General features: G+C 39.0%; 1 protein-coding gene and 1 pseudogene across 2 annotated transcripts in view; both read left to right on the top strand.

The window, feature by feature from the left end:
- P4HA1 (prolyl 4-hydroxylase subunit alpha 1) overlaps positions 1–14457 on the top strand; it is a 74182-nt gene that overhangs the window by 47651 nt on the left and 12074 nt on the right. For both annotated transcript variants that reach the window (XM_039235114.1, XM_039235115.1), the window contains exon 10: positions 5651–5750. In XM_039235114.1, coding sequence (XP_039091045.1) covers positions 5651–5750 — 100 coding nt within the window. The remainder of the gene's footprint in view (positions 1–5650; positions 5751–14457) is intronic.
- Positions 2098–3174, top strand: LOC120233713 (annotated as a pseudogene).

Here is a 14457-nt window from a genome sequence, read left to right as displayed (position 1 = left end):
TTACAATCCAACTAGCAGTGTGTAGAGCATTCCAGTTTCTTCACATCCTCATCAACACTTGTTATTGTCTCTTTGATGGTTGTAGCCATCCTAGTGGGTGTGATGTGCTATCTCATTGTGGTTTTAATTTGCATTTCCCAGTGACTAATAATGTTGAGCATCTCTTTATATGCTTATTGGCCATTTGTACATTTTCTTTGGAGACTGTCTATTCAAATCTGTTGCACATTTTTATATTGAGTTATTTGTCTTTAATTTAGTGGTAATATTTATAGATTTTAGACTCAAGTCCTTATCAGACTTTTGATTTGCAGAAATTTTCTTCCATTCCCTAAGTTATCTTTTCACCTTATTGATGGTGTCAAATGAAGCACAGAAAGTTTCTTTTAATGATATCCAGTTTATCTATTGTTTTGTTGTTGCTTGTACTTTTTTTTTTTTTGAGAGGGAGGAGTGATGCGGAGAGAGAGAGAGGGAGAGAGAGAATCCTAAGCAGGTTCCATGCTCAGCATGGAGCCTGATGTGGGGCTTGATCCCACAACTGTGAGATCATGACCTGAGCTGAAGTCAAGAGTCAGATGCTTAACTGACTGAGCCACCCACGTGCCCCTGTTGTTACTTGTTCTTCTGATGTCTAATATAAGGTCACAAAAATTTACACTTTTTTTTTTCTAAGAGTTTTATAATTTTTAGCTCTTACATGTAGGCCTTTAATCCCTTTTGAGTTTATTTTTTTTATATGGTAGGGAGGTAGGGAGTCCAACTTCTTTCTTTCACATGTGGTTATCCAGTGTCCCAAGACTATTTGTTGAATATAACAAACATTTCTTGCTTTTATAATTTTAAAAGTGTAAGGTGAAAGACTGGAATGGCAATTTGCTAGAATAACAAAAGTGAAGGTCTTCTTGGTAGCAGGAGACTTCAGGCTGAAGGGTAAGCATTGTCAAAGAAAAGATTAAAGATAAAAAGAGAGGCAGTGATTGATAGAATGAGGCCTGTGGGAGTTAGAAAGGGTAGGTTCAAAAACATAGATAAAAGATCCAGCCTCTGTAAGGCTGAAGGACAATACTTCTACCAGAATATAAGAGAAAAGGTAAGAATAGATGCTTGTGGTACCAGGGAAGGAAGTCAAAGGTAACAGAAGTAGGAGACAGGTTCTCTGGGGTGATAGGATGGGGTAGGAGCAATTATCAGGACACATCTAGTTTGAAATTTTAATAGAATATTTACCAATCTTGTATTGCAGTTATCTATAAAAATCAAGTCAGTAGTTTGTTGCTTATAAAGTTCAAAAAGCTGTCAAATTGTTGCCAGCCAGAAAGATAGCTATACCAACATACTAGAATACTTTCTAGTTCTCCGAGGAAGTCAGTCAGGACTGGGAGAAATAAGTTCTTTTTTAAAACATTTTTTTAATGTTTTTTTTATTTCTGAGAGAGAGAGAGACAGCGTGGGCAGGGGAGGGTCAGAGAAAGAGGAAGACACAGAACTGGAAACAGGCTCTAGGCTCTGAGCTGGCTGTCAACACAGAGCCCGACGTGGGGCTTGAACCCACGAACCGTGTGAGATCATGACCTGAGCCAAAGTCAGACGCTTAACCGACTGAGCCACCCAGGCGCCCCAGAAATAAGTTCTTTTTTTTTTTTTTTTTAATATTTTTATTTATTTCTAGGAGAGAGAGAGAGACAGCGTGAGCAGGGGAGGGTCAGAGAGAGAGGGAGACACAGACTCTGAAATAGGCTCCAGGCTCTTAGCTGGCAGTCAGCACAGAGCCCGACGCGGGGCTCGAACCCACGAACCGCGAGATCATGACCTAAGTGAAAGTCGGACGCTTAACCGACTAAGCCACCCAGGCGCCCCAAATAAGTTCTTAATATATGTATCAGCTGTACCCTTTATAACAAAATTCTTGGATCCTTCCTATTCCTGCTACACTGAGGAATTCTACTCAGCCAATCCCTATAGATCTGTAAGAGATCACCAGACAAATAATTATGTTAAAATTGAATAAGTCTTGGATTAGTTCTAAGAAGTCTCCAGGATTCATTTATTCATTCAACAAATATTTATTGAGATCTACTATGTGCCAGGCACTGTAATAGGTTCTGCACATATAGTAGTGAGCAAAACCAGGCAGTTTATATGTATTTAGGACTAGTAGTTGAATGAAGACATCTTACCTGAATCAAACAACAAATTAATATGTAATTACTGTGATAAATTCTACCAAGTAAGGATATATGGTACTATAAAAACATTAGAGGCAGCTTCCTTCTCTACTTCCAGATACATGGAGGTAGCCTTCCCCTCATGTGCTTTAGCTGCAGGCAGTTGCTAGCTTCGAAATCAATGATTCTGGGGGTTCAGCTGCCACCACCCTTCACTCTCCCAACCAAGGATGATTCCCATAGTAGCATCTGGCAGGTGCCCACCAGAATCACTGTGGTCCTGTTATATATCAAAAGTACTACAAGCTTGATTGCTTTTGTGAAGAGCATTTATTTCCTTACGTCAAAGAGTGTTGAATTACCTGCAGATAAAAATACTTATTCCTTCTTGAAGAGTGCCAGCAGGACCTCAGTCTTTTGAGATAACAAGCTGAAGAGGATTCCCATCAGGATAAGGAGTTTTGACCTCTGCAACATCTGGGAATGGGGTGGATGATCTGCAGTAGATGACCCAGGCTGTGGTAGATAATGTGTGCTGGCAGATGTCTCTGGATGGAAAGACCATGGTACTGAAGCAACTGCATGTCTTCATGTAGAAGGCAACATTTTACAGCTGGGAGAATGAAAGCTGCATTCTTTGAAGATGTAGTTCCAGCAGTTAGGAAATGGAGAGAAGCTAGAATGAAGGTGTATATTTTTCAGAGAGCACAGAAACATAGAAACTATGACTAGTACGTTTTACAGAGAAAGATATTCTTGAGCCTGTTGATAGTTACTTTGATGCCAACGTTTGGCAGAAAGTGGAGCGTGAGAGTTACTGAAGGTAGCATTGAATGCTCAGTCAACAAATTGTTTTTGACACATTGCTGTAGAGGCTAATGCTGCTGAGAAAGTGGACATGCATGTAGCTGTGGCAGTGAGACATGGCTAAGTGGGGTTAAGAAATGATGAAAAGCCTATAGCCTCATTGAATCATTCAGCAAATTACTTGTGTTCTTCAACCTAGGAAAAGATTTCTAAGGAAGACAAACTTTCTCATAGTTGAGAAGGAACATTGATTATCTAAGAAAAAAAGTCTAATCAATGAATTATGTTTCCTAAAATGTCAGAAAATAATAGAATTTCAGGCAGAGGATTAGCCTTATAATAAGGAGCAATCTCCTCTTTGGAACTGGAAGAAAGGAACTAGATGAACTACAAGGAACAAGGATAGATGCAAATCTAGGTAGATTGTATAGTTTCTTTTTTCTCTGAGGTAGGAGACATGTACTGAGAGAAGGGGGAAACTGAGGTGGGTTGGGATTCGGAGTAGAAAAAAGGAGGAAGAGTAAGGGCCCATTTGAAGTTGGTGTTCATGAATTTTTAGTGAATACATATTTGCCCTATTTCAGGACTTTATCCAGTAGGGTTCAGTGACACAGCGATAAGCTTAGAGAAAAAATTTCATTGAGGATAATATTTTTGCCAGTTTAATTTAAGGATTTAGCAAGAATGTTGATGAAATGATGAAATGTGGAGTGAGAGGTTAATGAGAGAAGTAAGAGAAAAAGGCTGACAGACCAGGAAAAAGCATATATAAAGGAGATAGTTTAATTTGGCGGTACTTTTTTTATTTAGCTATAGTTCCCATTCCATAAAATTCACTCCTTTAAATAAGTATAATTCAGTGAGGTTTAATTTTTTTAGTTGTGCAACCATCACCATTATCTAATGGCTGAACATTTCCATCACCTCAGAAAGAAAGCCTGTACTTAATTAGCAGTCACTCCTCATTTCCTCCCTCCCCTGACAACCACTAACCTAATCACTAATCACTTTTTGTATGTGTTGATTTGCCATTTGGATATTTCATATAAATGGAATCATAGTATGTGGCTTTGTGTGTCTTGCTTACCATACTGTTTTCAAGGTTTATCCATGTTGTGGCATGTATCAGTACTTCATTCCTTTTCATGGCAAACTAATCCATCATATGGATAGATCACATTTATGTATCCACTCATCAGTTGATGAATATTTGGATTATTTCCACTTTTTTGGCCATTATTAATATGCTGCTATGAATATTCATGTACAAGTTTTTGTATGAACCTATATGTTTTAATTTTTCTTGGATATTTACCCGGAAGTGGAATTGCTGGGTCATGTGGTAACTGTATGTGTAACAATTTGAGGAACTGCCAAACTTTTTTCCAAAGTGATTGTACCATTTTACATTCCTACCAGCAGTGTATGAGGGTTTTGATTTCTTTACATTCTCACCATCACCTGTTATTGTCCCTCTATCTGTTTTTATTATAGTCACCTTACTGGGTATGTTTGGATGCCTTTTAAAAACTTGTCATTAAAAAAAATTTTTTTTAATATTTATTTATTTTTGAGAGAGAGAGAGACAGTACGAGCAGGGGAGAGGCAGAGAGTGAGAGGGAGGCACAGAATCCAGAGCAGGCTCCAGGCTCTGAGCTGTAAGCACAGAGCCCAGTGCAGGGCTCGAACCCATGAGCTGTGAGATCCTGTCCTCAACCAAAGTCAGAGGCTTAATTAACCCACTGAGCCACACAGTTGCCCCAAAACTTTCTGTTATTTTTTCAAGTAATATAATGAAGTAATATAATGAATTAAAAAATGAGGGTTGCCTGGGTGACTCAATCATTTAAGCAAGTGACTCTTGATTTTGGCTCAGGTCATGATCTCATGGTTCATGAGTTTGAGCCCTGTGTAGGGCTCTGCACTGACAGTGTGGAACGTGCTTTGGATCCTCTCTCTCCTTTTCTTTCTGCCTCACTCCTGCTCGCTCTGTGTCTCTCTCAAAAATAAATTTTTAAAAATGAATTTTTTTCTTGTAAAATATTTACATTATATATATCAGCCTAAAAACCCTATGATCTCTACCTCAGTCAGTTCCTATACCTTACCTAGAAAGAAAAACTGTTTTTAGTTTGGTACGTCTTTTTACAGAATTTTTTAAAACTCTGAATGTAACTAGCTCTGTATAGCCTTCTTATATTAATCCAGCTGTCTTCAAAGAAACTCTGTAATAAATGAGATTAGTTTTTTCTTTTCCAAACTGTAAAATGTAGCATTTTTAAGGTCTATTTATTTATTTTGTGAGAGAGAGCACGCGCATACGTGTGCTTGTGAGTGGGGTAGGGGCAGAAAGTGGGGGAGAGAGAGAATCCCAAGCAGGCTCCATGCTGTCAGTGCAGAGCCCAACATGGGGCTTGATCCCACAAACCACAAGATCATGACCTGAGCCAAAACTGAGAGTCGGATACTTCACTGACTGAGCCACCCACGCATTCCTAAAATGTAGCATTTAAAAAAAATTACAACATTCTTTAGTAAAAATCGTATCAAACAAGCCAACTACATGCCTATAGGTAAAGGCTTATTATCCCATACATTATGGCTTTTAAAATGAGGGCTATTAGTCTTTACTTATTGAAACATAAGTAAAACTAATGTTTTCTTCTTCTTGTTAGTGCCTGGCTCTCTGGCTATGAAAACCCTGTGGTATCTCGGATTAATATGAGAATACAAGATCTAACAGGACTAGATGTTTCCACAGCAGAGGAATTACAGGTAGGTAATCACATTATCCTTAAACTATATGCTATCACATTATTTCCTTACACTTTTTCAAAAGATGCTTCAGATGAGATTCCTGACACTGTACAGGCACTGTACAGGTATTGCAGGATAGTTTGGGACTGTAAAAGTGAATATGCAAGCTGAGACCATGCAAAGTGATCTTAATCGATGGCAAAAATTATGAATATCTGTGATCTCCAAAATTCTTCATAAAACATTAAAAACTCTTACTGTTAAGTATAACTTTATAGGGAAATGAACAATATATAACAATATTTATTAAGCACACTATAATTTTTTTTCATTCCTAAGCTTGTCAGGTGACCAGGAGTAGTTCTTTTTTTCTTCCTTCTTTTTTTTAATGAATTTTTTTCTCTTTTTCATTGAGATATAATTAACATACCATAAAATTTGCCCTGGCTTTATTATAGGCACATGGTTATGCAACCATCACCACTATCTAATTGCAAGAACATTTTCATCACTTCAAAGAGTTTTAGTAGTTTCTCTTCATTCCCTCTCCCTAATGCCCCTGGCAACCACTAATCTTTCTGTGTGTTAATTTGCCTAGGTATTTCATATCTAGAAATTTCATATAAATTGGATAATACAATATGTGGCCTATTGGGTCTGGCTTATTTCACTTAACATAATGTTTTCAGTGTTGTCAGTACTTTATTCTTTTTCATGCCGGAATAATATTCCATTCTTTGGATATAACCACACTTCATTTTTTTTTTTTAATTTAGTATTCGCATAATATGCCTTATTCTTTTACTTTTATTTTTTTAAATTTTTTTACAAATAGTTTATTGTCAAGTTCGTTTCCCTATAACACCCAGTGCTCATCCCCACAAGTGCCCTCCTCCATCCCCATCTCCCCCCTCCCCCCCAACACACTTCATATATTTATCAGCTGAAGGATATTTGGTTGTTTGTATTTTTTGGCTATAATGATTAGTGCTGCTATGAACATTTGTGTGCAAGTTTTTATACCAACATTTAAATTTCTTTTGGGTATAGTCTATATATGGAATTGCTGAGTCATGTCATAACTTTAGTTTAACATTTGAGGAATTGCCAACCTGTTTTCCAAAATGGCCATACATTTTACAATTCCATTCGCAATGTATAGAGTTATAATTTCCTCACATCCTTGTAAATACTTGTCCGTTTTTTTGTTTTTAAATTACATCAGGTTAGTTAGCACATAGTGCAATAATGATTTCAGGAGTAGATTCCAGTGATTCATCCCCTATGTGTAACCCCCAGTGCTCATCCCAACAAGTGTCTTCCTTAATGTCCCTTACCCATTTAGCCCTTCTCCACACCTACAACCCCTCCAGCAACCCTCAGTGTGTTCTCTGTATTTAAGAGTCTCTTATGTTTTGTCCTCCTCCCTGTTTTTTTCTATTATTTTTGCTTCCCTTCCCTTATGTTCATCTGTTTTGTATCTTAAATTCCACATATCAGTGAAGTCATATAATATTTGTCTGACTGACTTACTTCGCTTAGCATTATACACTCTAATTTCGTCCACATTGTTGCAAATGCCAAGATTTCATTCTTTTTGATTGCCGAGTAATACTTCATATCATACTTACATATATATATACCACTTCTTTATCTATCTATCAGATGACGGACATTTGGGCTCTTTCCATATTTGGCTATTGTCAATAGCACTGCTATAAACATTGCGGTGCATGTGTCCCTTCGAAACAGCACACCCGTATTCCTTGGATACATACTTAGTAGTGTAATTGCTGAGTCATAGGGTAGTTCTATTTTTAATTTTTTGAGGAACCTCCATATTGTTTTCCAGAGTGGCTACACCAGTTTGCATTCCCACCAGCTGTGCAAAAGAGATCCTCTTTCTTTGTATCCTCCCCAATATCTGTTGTTGCCTGAGTTGTTAATGTTAGCCATTCTGACAGGTGTGAGGCAGTATCTCACTGTGGTTTTGATGATGAGTAATGATGAACTTTTTTCATGTGTCTGTTGGCCATCTGGATGTCTCCTTTGGAGAAGTGTCTATTCATGTCTTCTGCCCATTTCTTCACTGGATTGTTTGTTTTTTGGGTGCTGAGTTTCCTATGTTCTTTATAGATTTTGGATACTAACCCTTTATCTGATATGTCATTTGCAAATAGCTTATTCTATACCATCGGATGCCTTTTAGTTTTGCTGATTGTTTCCTTTGCTGTGCAGAAACTTTTTATTTTGGTGTAGTACCAACAGTTTATTTTTGCTTTTGTTTCCCTTGCCACAGGAGACATGTTTAGAAAAATGTTGCTACAACTAATGTCAGAGAAATTACTGCCTGTTCTCTCTGCTAGGATTTTCATGGTTTCACATTAGGTCTTTAATCCATTTCGAGTTTATATCCGTGAATGGTGTAGGAAAGTAGTTCAGTTGATTCTTTTGCATGTAGCTGTCTAGTTTTTCCAACACCATTTGTTGAAGAGACCATCTTCTTCTTATTGCATATTCTTTCCTCTTTTGTCAAAGATTAATTAACTATGTAACTGTGGGTTTATATCTGGGTTTTCTGTTCTGTTAACTTATGTGTCTGTTTCTGGGCCAATACCATACTGTTTTGATGACTGCAGCTTTGTAGTACATCTTGATATCTGAAATTGTGATACCTCCAGCTTAGTTCTTTTTCAAGATTGCTTTGGCTATTGGAGGTCTTTTGTGGTTCTATACAAATTTTGGTAGTAGTCTAGTTTTGTAAAAAGATACTGCTGGCATTTTGATAGGGATTGCATTCATTCAATCTGTAGATTGCTTTGGGTAGTATGGACATTTCAACAATATTTGCTCTTTCAATTCATAAGCATGGAATATTTTTCCATTTCACTGTATTTCATCAGTATTTCATAGTCATCTTCAATTTCTTTCATCAGGGTTCTATAGTTATCTGAGTACAGGTCTTTCACCTCCTTAGTTAGGTTTCTTTCTAGGTATTTTATTATTTTTGGTTAAATAGTAAATGGGACTGTTTTGTTAATTTTTTCTGCTACTTCATTTTGAGTGTACAGACATGCAGTGGTTTTCTGTATATTGATTTTGTATCCTGTGACCTTACTGAATTCATTTATCAGGTCAAGTAGTTTTTTGGTGGAGTCTTTAGGGTTTTCTATGTATAGTGTCATGCCATCTGAAAACAGTGCTTTTACATCCCTTCACTTTCAATCTGCATGTGTTCTTAGGTCTGAAATGAGTCTCTTGTAGGCAGCATATAGATGTGTCTTGCTTTTTTTAGCCATTCTGTCATCATCTGTTTTTTTTTTATTGGAGTATTAAGTCCACTTAAATTCAAAATAATTGAAAGGTATGTATTTTTGTTACTTGTTTTATGGTTGCCATTATAATTCTTTCTTCTTGTCTCTCATGGATTCCTTTCTCTTTAACATCATATGCATACAGCTGCCTTTTTAAGTAGATGAAGTTTGTGAAGTTTGAATCTATTCTTTTTAAAACACATTTTTAGGGGTGCCTGGGGTGGCTCAGTCAGTAGGGCGTCCAACTTTGGCTTAAGTCGTGATCTCACGGTTCATGGGTTCGGGCCCTGCATTGGCCTCTGTGCTGACAGCCAGCTCAGAGCCTGGAGCCTGTTTCAGAGTCTGTCTGCCTCTCTCTCTGACCCTCCCCTGCTCACACTGTCTGTCTGTCTGTCTGTCTGTCTCTCTCTCAGAAATAATAAAACATTTTTTAAAAAACTTAAAGAAATAAAACACATTTAAAAAAGTTTTTTTAATTTAAAAAATTTTATTTTTGAGAGAGGGAATGAGCAAAGGAGGGGAAAAGAAAGAGGGAGAGAGAATCTGAAGCAGGCTCCATGCCACCAGCACAGAGCCTGATGTGAGACTCGAACCCACAAACCATGACACCATGACCTGAACTGAAATCACTAGTCAGATGTTCAATGGACTGAGCCACCAAGATGCCCCTTAAAATTTTTTTTAAGTTTTTTTTATTTTGAGAAAGGGAGAGAGTGAAAGAGAAGCTCAAGCAGACATCACACTGTCAGCATGGAACCTAATGCGTGGCTTGAACTTAACGAACCTTGAGATCATGACCTAAGCTGAAATCAAGAGTTGGACTCTTAACCAACTGAGCCACCCACGTGCCCCAAGTTTGAATCCATTCTAAAAGCATTAAATTTTTACTCCTTTCCCCCTGCCACATTTTAGATACATGGTGTGATACTGTACATCCTTTGTTTTGTGAAACTCTTGACTGATTAAAAAAAAAATTTTTTTTAATGTTTGTTTATTTTTGAGAGAGACAGACGGTGAGTGGAGTAGGGACAGAGAGAGAGGGAGACACAGAATCAAAAGCAGGCTCCAGGCTCTGAGGTGTCAGTAGAGAGCCCAACACAGGGCTTGAACCCATGAGCCGTGAGATCATAACCTGAACCGAAGTCAAACGCTTAACTGACTGAGCCACCCAGGTGCCCCTTGACTGATTTTTATAGACAGGCTTAATTTTATTGCTTTTATGCTTCCTACTCTTCATAATTCTCCTAATGTTCTTTCATATCCACTCAGAGTCCTCTTTAACATTTCTTGTAGGGCTATTTTAGTGATCATGAATTCCTTTAACTTCAGTTGTCTGGAAACTATCTCTTCTTTTCTGAATGATAGCTTTGCTGGATAGTACATTCTTGGCTGCTGGGTTTCTCCCCCCCCCCCCCCCCCCCCCCCCCCCCCCCCCCTGCCCCCCCTAGCACTTTGAATATATCCTGCCATTCCCTCCTCTCTGCAAAGTTTCTGCTGAAAAATCTGTTGGTAGCCTTTTGGGATTTTCCTTCTATGTAACTTTTCTCTTGCTGCTTTTAAAATTCTCTGTTTATCACTGCTTTCCATTTTAATTACTACATGTCTTGGTGTGGACTTCATTGTTGATTTTGTTGGGGGCTCTCTGTGCCACCTGGAATGAATTTCTGTTTCCTTCCTCAGAACTGAGAAGTTTTCAACTATTATTCTTTCAAATAAATATTCTGTTTCCTCCTTTCTTTTCCTTCTGGAATTCATATAATGCAAATGTTACTACATTTGATGGTGTTGCTGAGTTCCCTTAGTCTGTTTTCATTTATTTATTATCTTTTTTATTTTTCCTGGTCAGCTTGATTGCTTTCCATTACTATGTCCTCCAGGTTACTGATCTATTCTTCTGCTTCCCCTAGTCTACTATTTATTTCCTTCTAGTGTATTTTTAACTTTAGTTATTGAGTTGTTCATATCTGATTGGTTCTTTTTTTATGTTTTCTATCTCTGTGTTGAGGGTCTAAGATCCTTCATTTTGTTCTCAAGTCTAGTGAGTATCTTTATGACTTACTTTACTTATTTTTTTAAAGCTTGTTTATTTACTTTGAGAGAGAGAGTGTGTGAGCAGGGAGGGGCAGAGAAAAAGGAAGAGAGAATTCCAAGCAGGCTGTCATTTTCAGTGCTGAGTCTGATGCAGGGCTTGAACCCACAAACTGTGAAATCATGACCTGAACCAAAGTCAGACACTTAACTGACTGAGCCACCCAGGTGCTCCTATGACTATTACTTTAAATTCTTTATCAAGGGTATTATTTATCTCTGTTTTGCATAGGTCTCTTATGATTTTGTCCAGTTCTTTCATTTGGGACATATTCCTCTGTCTCCTTATTTTGTCTAACTCTCTGTTTTCTATGTGTTAGTTAAGTCAGCTATGTCTCCCATTCTTGAAAACAGTGGCTTTATGAAAAAGAGGCCCTTTAATACCCTGCAGTGCACTGTCCCATGTTTACCAGAACTTAATGCTTCAGGGGTCTTCTATGTGTGTTGCATGTGCCCTACTATTGTGGCTGAGCCACATTGCCTTCAGTCCAGTTGTCTGCAATGGTGCTGTCTGCCTGTTGTGGGCAGGTTTTGGTCTCTGTGTTGTTAGTGGTCTAGTCTGGGGCCACCTTGGGCTTGAGATGAGTCAGACCAGACGTGTGCCAGAGATGGAGTAGCATTGAACTGCAGGGTGCCTTCCTTCTGTTGTGCCCGGAGAAGCTTTTGTTGGTGGGAAGGGCCTGCAATCAGATTGATGTCTACCCCCAGCACACTGCTGGGCCATTGTCAAACTGGTGTGTGTGTTTATCTTCATCTCTTCCTGGGGCAGGAATCACTTTGGAATGGTAGAGGCCCCTGATAGGGCTACTTGCACACTGCCAGGCTTGTGGCACTGCTTTGGATGGAATCTGGCCAAGGGTATATTGGAGGGTCAGGTCCACAAAAGAAAGTAGGCTGGGGTTCATGGTGCCTGCAAGATATGCACTGGTTTGCTGTGGGAGAGAGCTTGCAAACCATGGGAAAACTGCCCAGACTGGAATGGAGGGGTGGGTCCATATAATAGCTCAGTGGGTGGGGAGGACTCAGGGGGGCACTGTTAATAAGGTCCATGCAGATGTGCTGTGGGAGGGGGACCTGAAGCTACTTCAGATGAAGGGGGCATGTCTGCAGAAGAATGTGGGGTGGAGCTCTCACTGTTAGCAGGAGAGTGTTGTGCTACCCTGGTTTCTACAGGTGTCTGTATCTAGGCTGAGGGTGGGGGGTAGACGGGAAAGAAATGGCTCTTAGAGAAATCCACCCCCCCAATCCTTGCCCCTCCAGCACAAGCTCTGAGATTAGTAAATAAGTCTCTTTCCTGTATACCCAGGCATTTTTCAAAAATTTTTAAACATCTTTAATTTTGAGAGACAGAGCACGAGCAGGGGTGGGGCAGAGAGAGAGGGAGACACAGAATCCAAAGCAGGTTCCAGCTCTGAGCTGTCAGCATACAGCCTGTCAAGGGGCTTGAACCCACGAACTGTCAGATCATGACCTAAGCCAAACCACCCAGGTGCCCAACCCCCCATCCCAGGCATTTCTTTAACTGCCTTTTCTATGCTGTATGTCAGCTGTCTCTTTATGGGTGGAGATTCAGTTTCCTTCTGCCCTCAGACTCTCCCAGAACTTAGCTTGCCAATTTTTAAAGTTCCAGGTGGTAAGCCCACTGATTACAAGAATTTGAGAATCCATGCCCCTTTGGTTTTCAAAGACAGATGTTATAGGGATTTGTCTCACCCATGCAGGTTCCTGATATGGAGATTTACTCCTCTCCCCTCTCCGCTCCACTGCTTCCCTCCCTCCCACAGGCAGTCTCACAGTCTTTTTGGCTCCCTACCACATCTCAGCCCTTCCTACCCTCTTCCATGTGTCCCCTTCTCTACACTTAGCTGTGGAGAGTCTTTGGGTCATTTTCTGAGTTGTTTACATGTTTACCTGTGCCTGTGGCATGAGGTGAGCCTAGGATCCTCATATTCTGCCATCTTCCTTGGAAGTCTCTGGTTGCTTGTGCTTTAGATATCTAAGAAACCATTGCGTAATGCAAGGTCACAAAAATTTACACTGTTTTTTTTTCTAACATTTTTATAGTTTTATCTGTTACATTCAGGTCTTTGATCCATTTGGGGTCAATTTTTGTATATGGTATGAGGTAGAGGTCCACTTCATTCCTTTCATGTGGATATCCAGTTGTCGCAGCATCATGTATTTAAAAACTATTCTTCCCTATTAAATTGTTTTGGTAATCTTTATTATGAATATTAAAGTGCTGTATATCTTTGCAAACAGTTATCAAGGATAGTTTAAACATTCCTTCTTTTGTGAAATTTGGGGTACCTGAGTGGTGCTGTCAGTTGAGCATCCAGCTCTTGATTTTGGCTCAGGTCATGATCCCAGGTTTGTGGAATCGAGGCCCACATCAGACTCTATGCTGAGCATGGAGCCTGCTTGATTCTCATTCTCTCTCTCTCTCTCTCTCTCTCTCTCTCTCTCTCTCTCTCAAATTAAAAAAAAAAACCTCCTTGTGAAATTTATGATACAGAGAGTGTTTTCTCTACCTTTGCAAATTGTCATACTTCTAAGTTTGGATCCGTTTTCAACATTTTATCCTTTGTGCTTTCAATGTTAAGTATCCCTGAGGGTTTTCTTTTTTTATTATTGTGAAGACTTTTTTTTTTTCCCCCAACATCACATCCTCCAAGACTTCTTTATCTTTTCCATCACAGTCACTTTCCTTATGTCAGTAAGTTTGCCATCACCAAGTTCCTCTGACCGCATAGCTAGAGTTTCTTGACCTGCACAAGCAGAAGCATTCCCCTTGTCATTTTTTTCTATATCTTTATTTAAGTTTGATTTGAATTTTACTTACAGCATTATTACTTTCCCTTTCTCTGCTCCTTTTCTCTGCTTAGTCACTTGCCTCTTCCAGTGATCCATTTTTGTAAAATATCACATGAGTTTTCACTGGGAGATAAGGAGGCAAGACAACTACATACTTTGGTGTCTGTGCATGAATTGACTAACAGATGTGCAGTGACCAACCACTGATAGACTTAGAAAGAAGTGATATGATTGGTTATTTACATAGTAAATCATGATGTGCAGCTGTTATTTACATAGTAACATGTGGACTAAAGTGCTAGCAGTGATGTACTTAATGCAGTTACTGTCAGTTTGTTTTAGTGACTGAAATTTAAACTATGTTGTTGGGAGTCTGGTGTTAATCAGTAGCTAAACCATTATATTTGGGCCTTTTGGAACTGTGCAAAAGCAGGATTGCCTGTATTTAAATTTGCTTAATTAAGTTGCCATTTGTTCATGGTTATCTACACTTCCTTGGCATTCATTAT

This window comes from Hyaena hyaena, unplaced genomic scaffold, assembly GCF_003009895.1.
Source record: "Hyaena hyaena isolate Hyena2069 unplaced genomic scaffold, ASM300989v1 scaffold_97, whole genome shotgun sequence".
In the NCBI taxonomy this organism is placed as follows: Eukaryota; Metazoa; Chordata; class Mammalia; order Carnivora; family Hyaenidae; genus Hyaena; species Hyaena hyaena.
The sequence above is the reverse complement of the archived record's forward strand: the minus strand, read 5'-3'. Positions and strand labels throughout refer to the sequence as shown.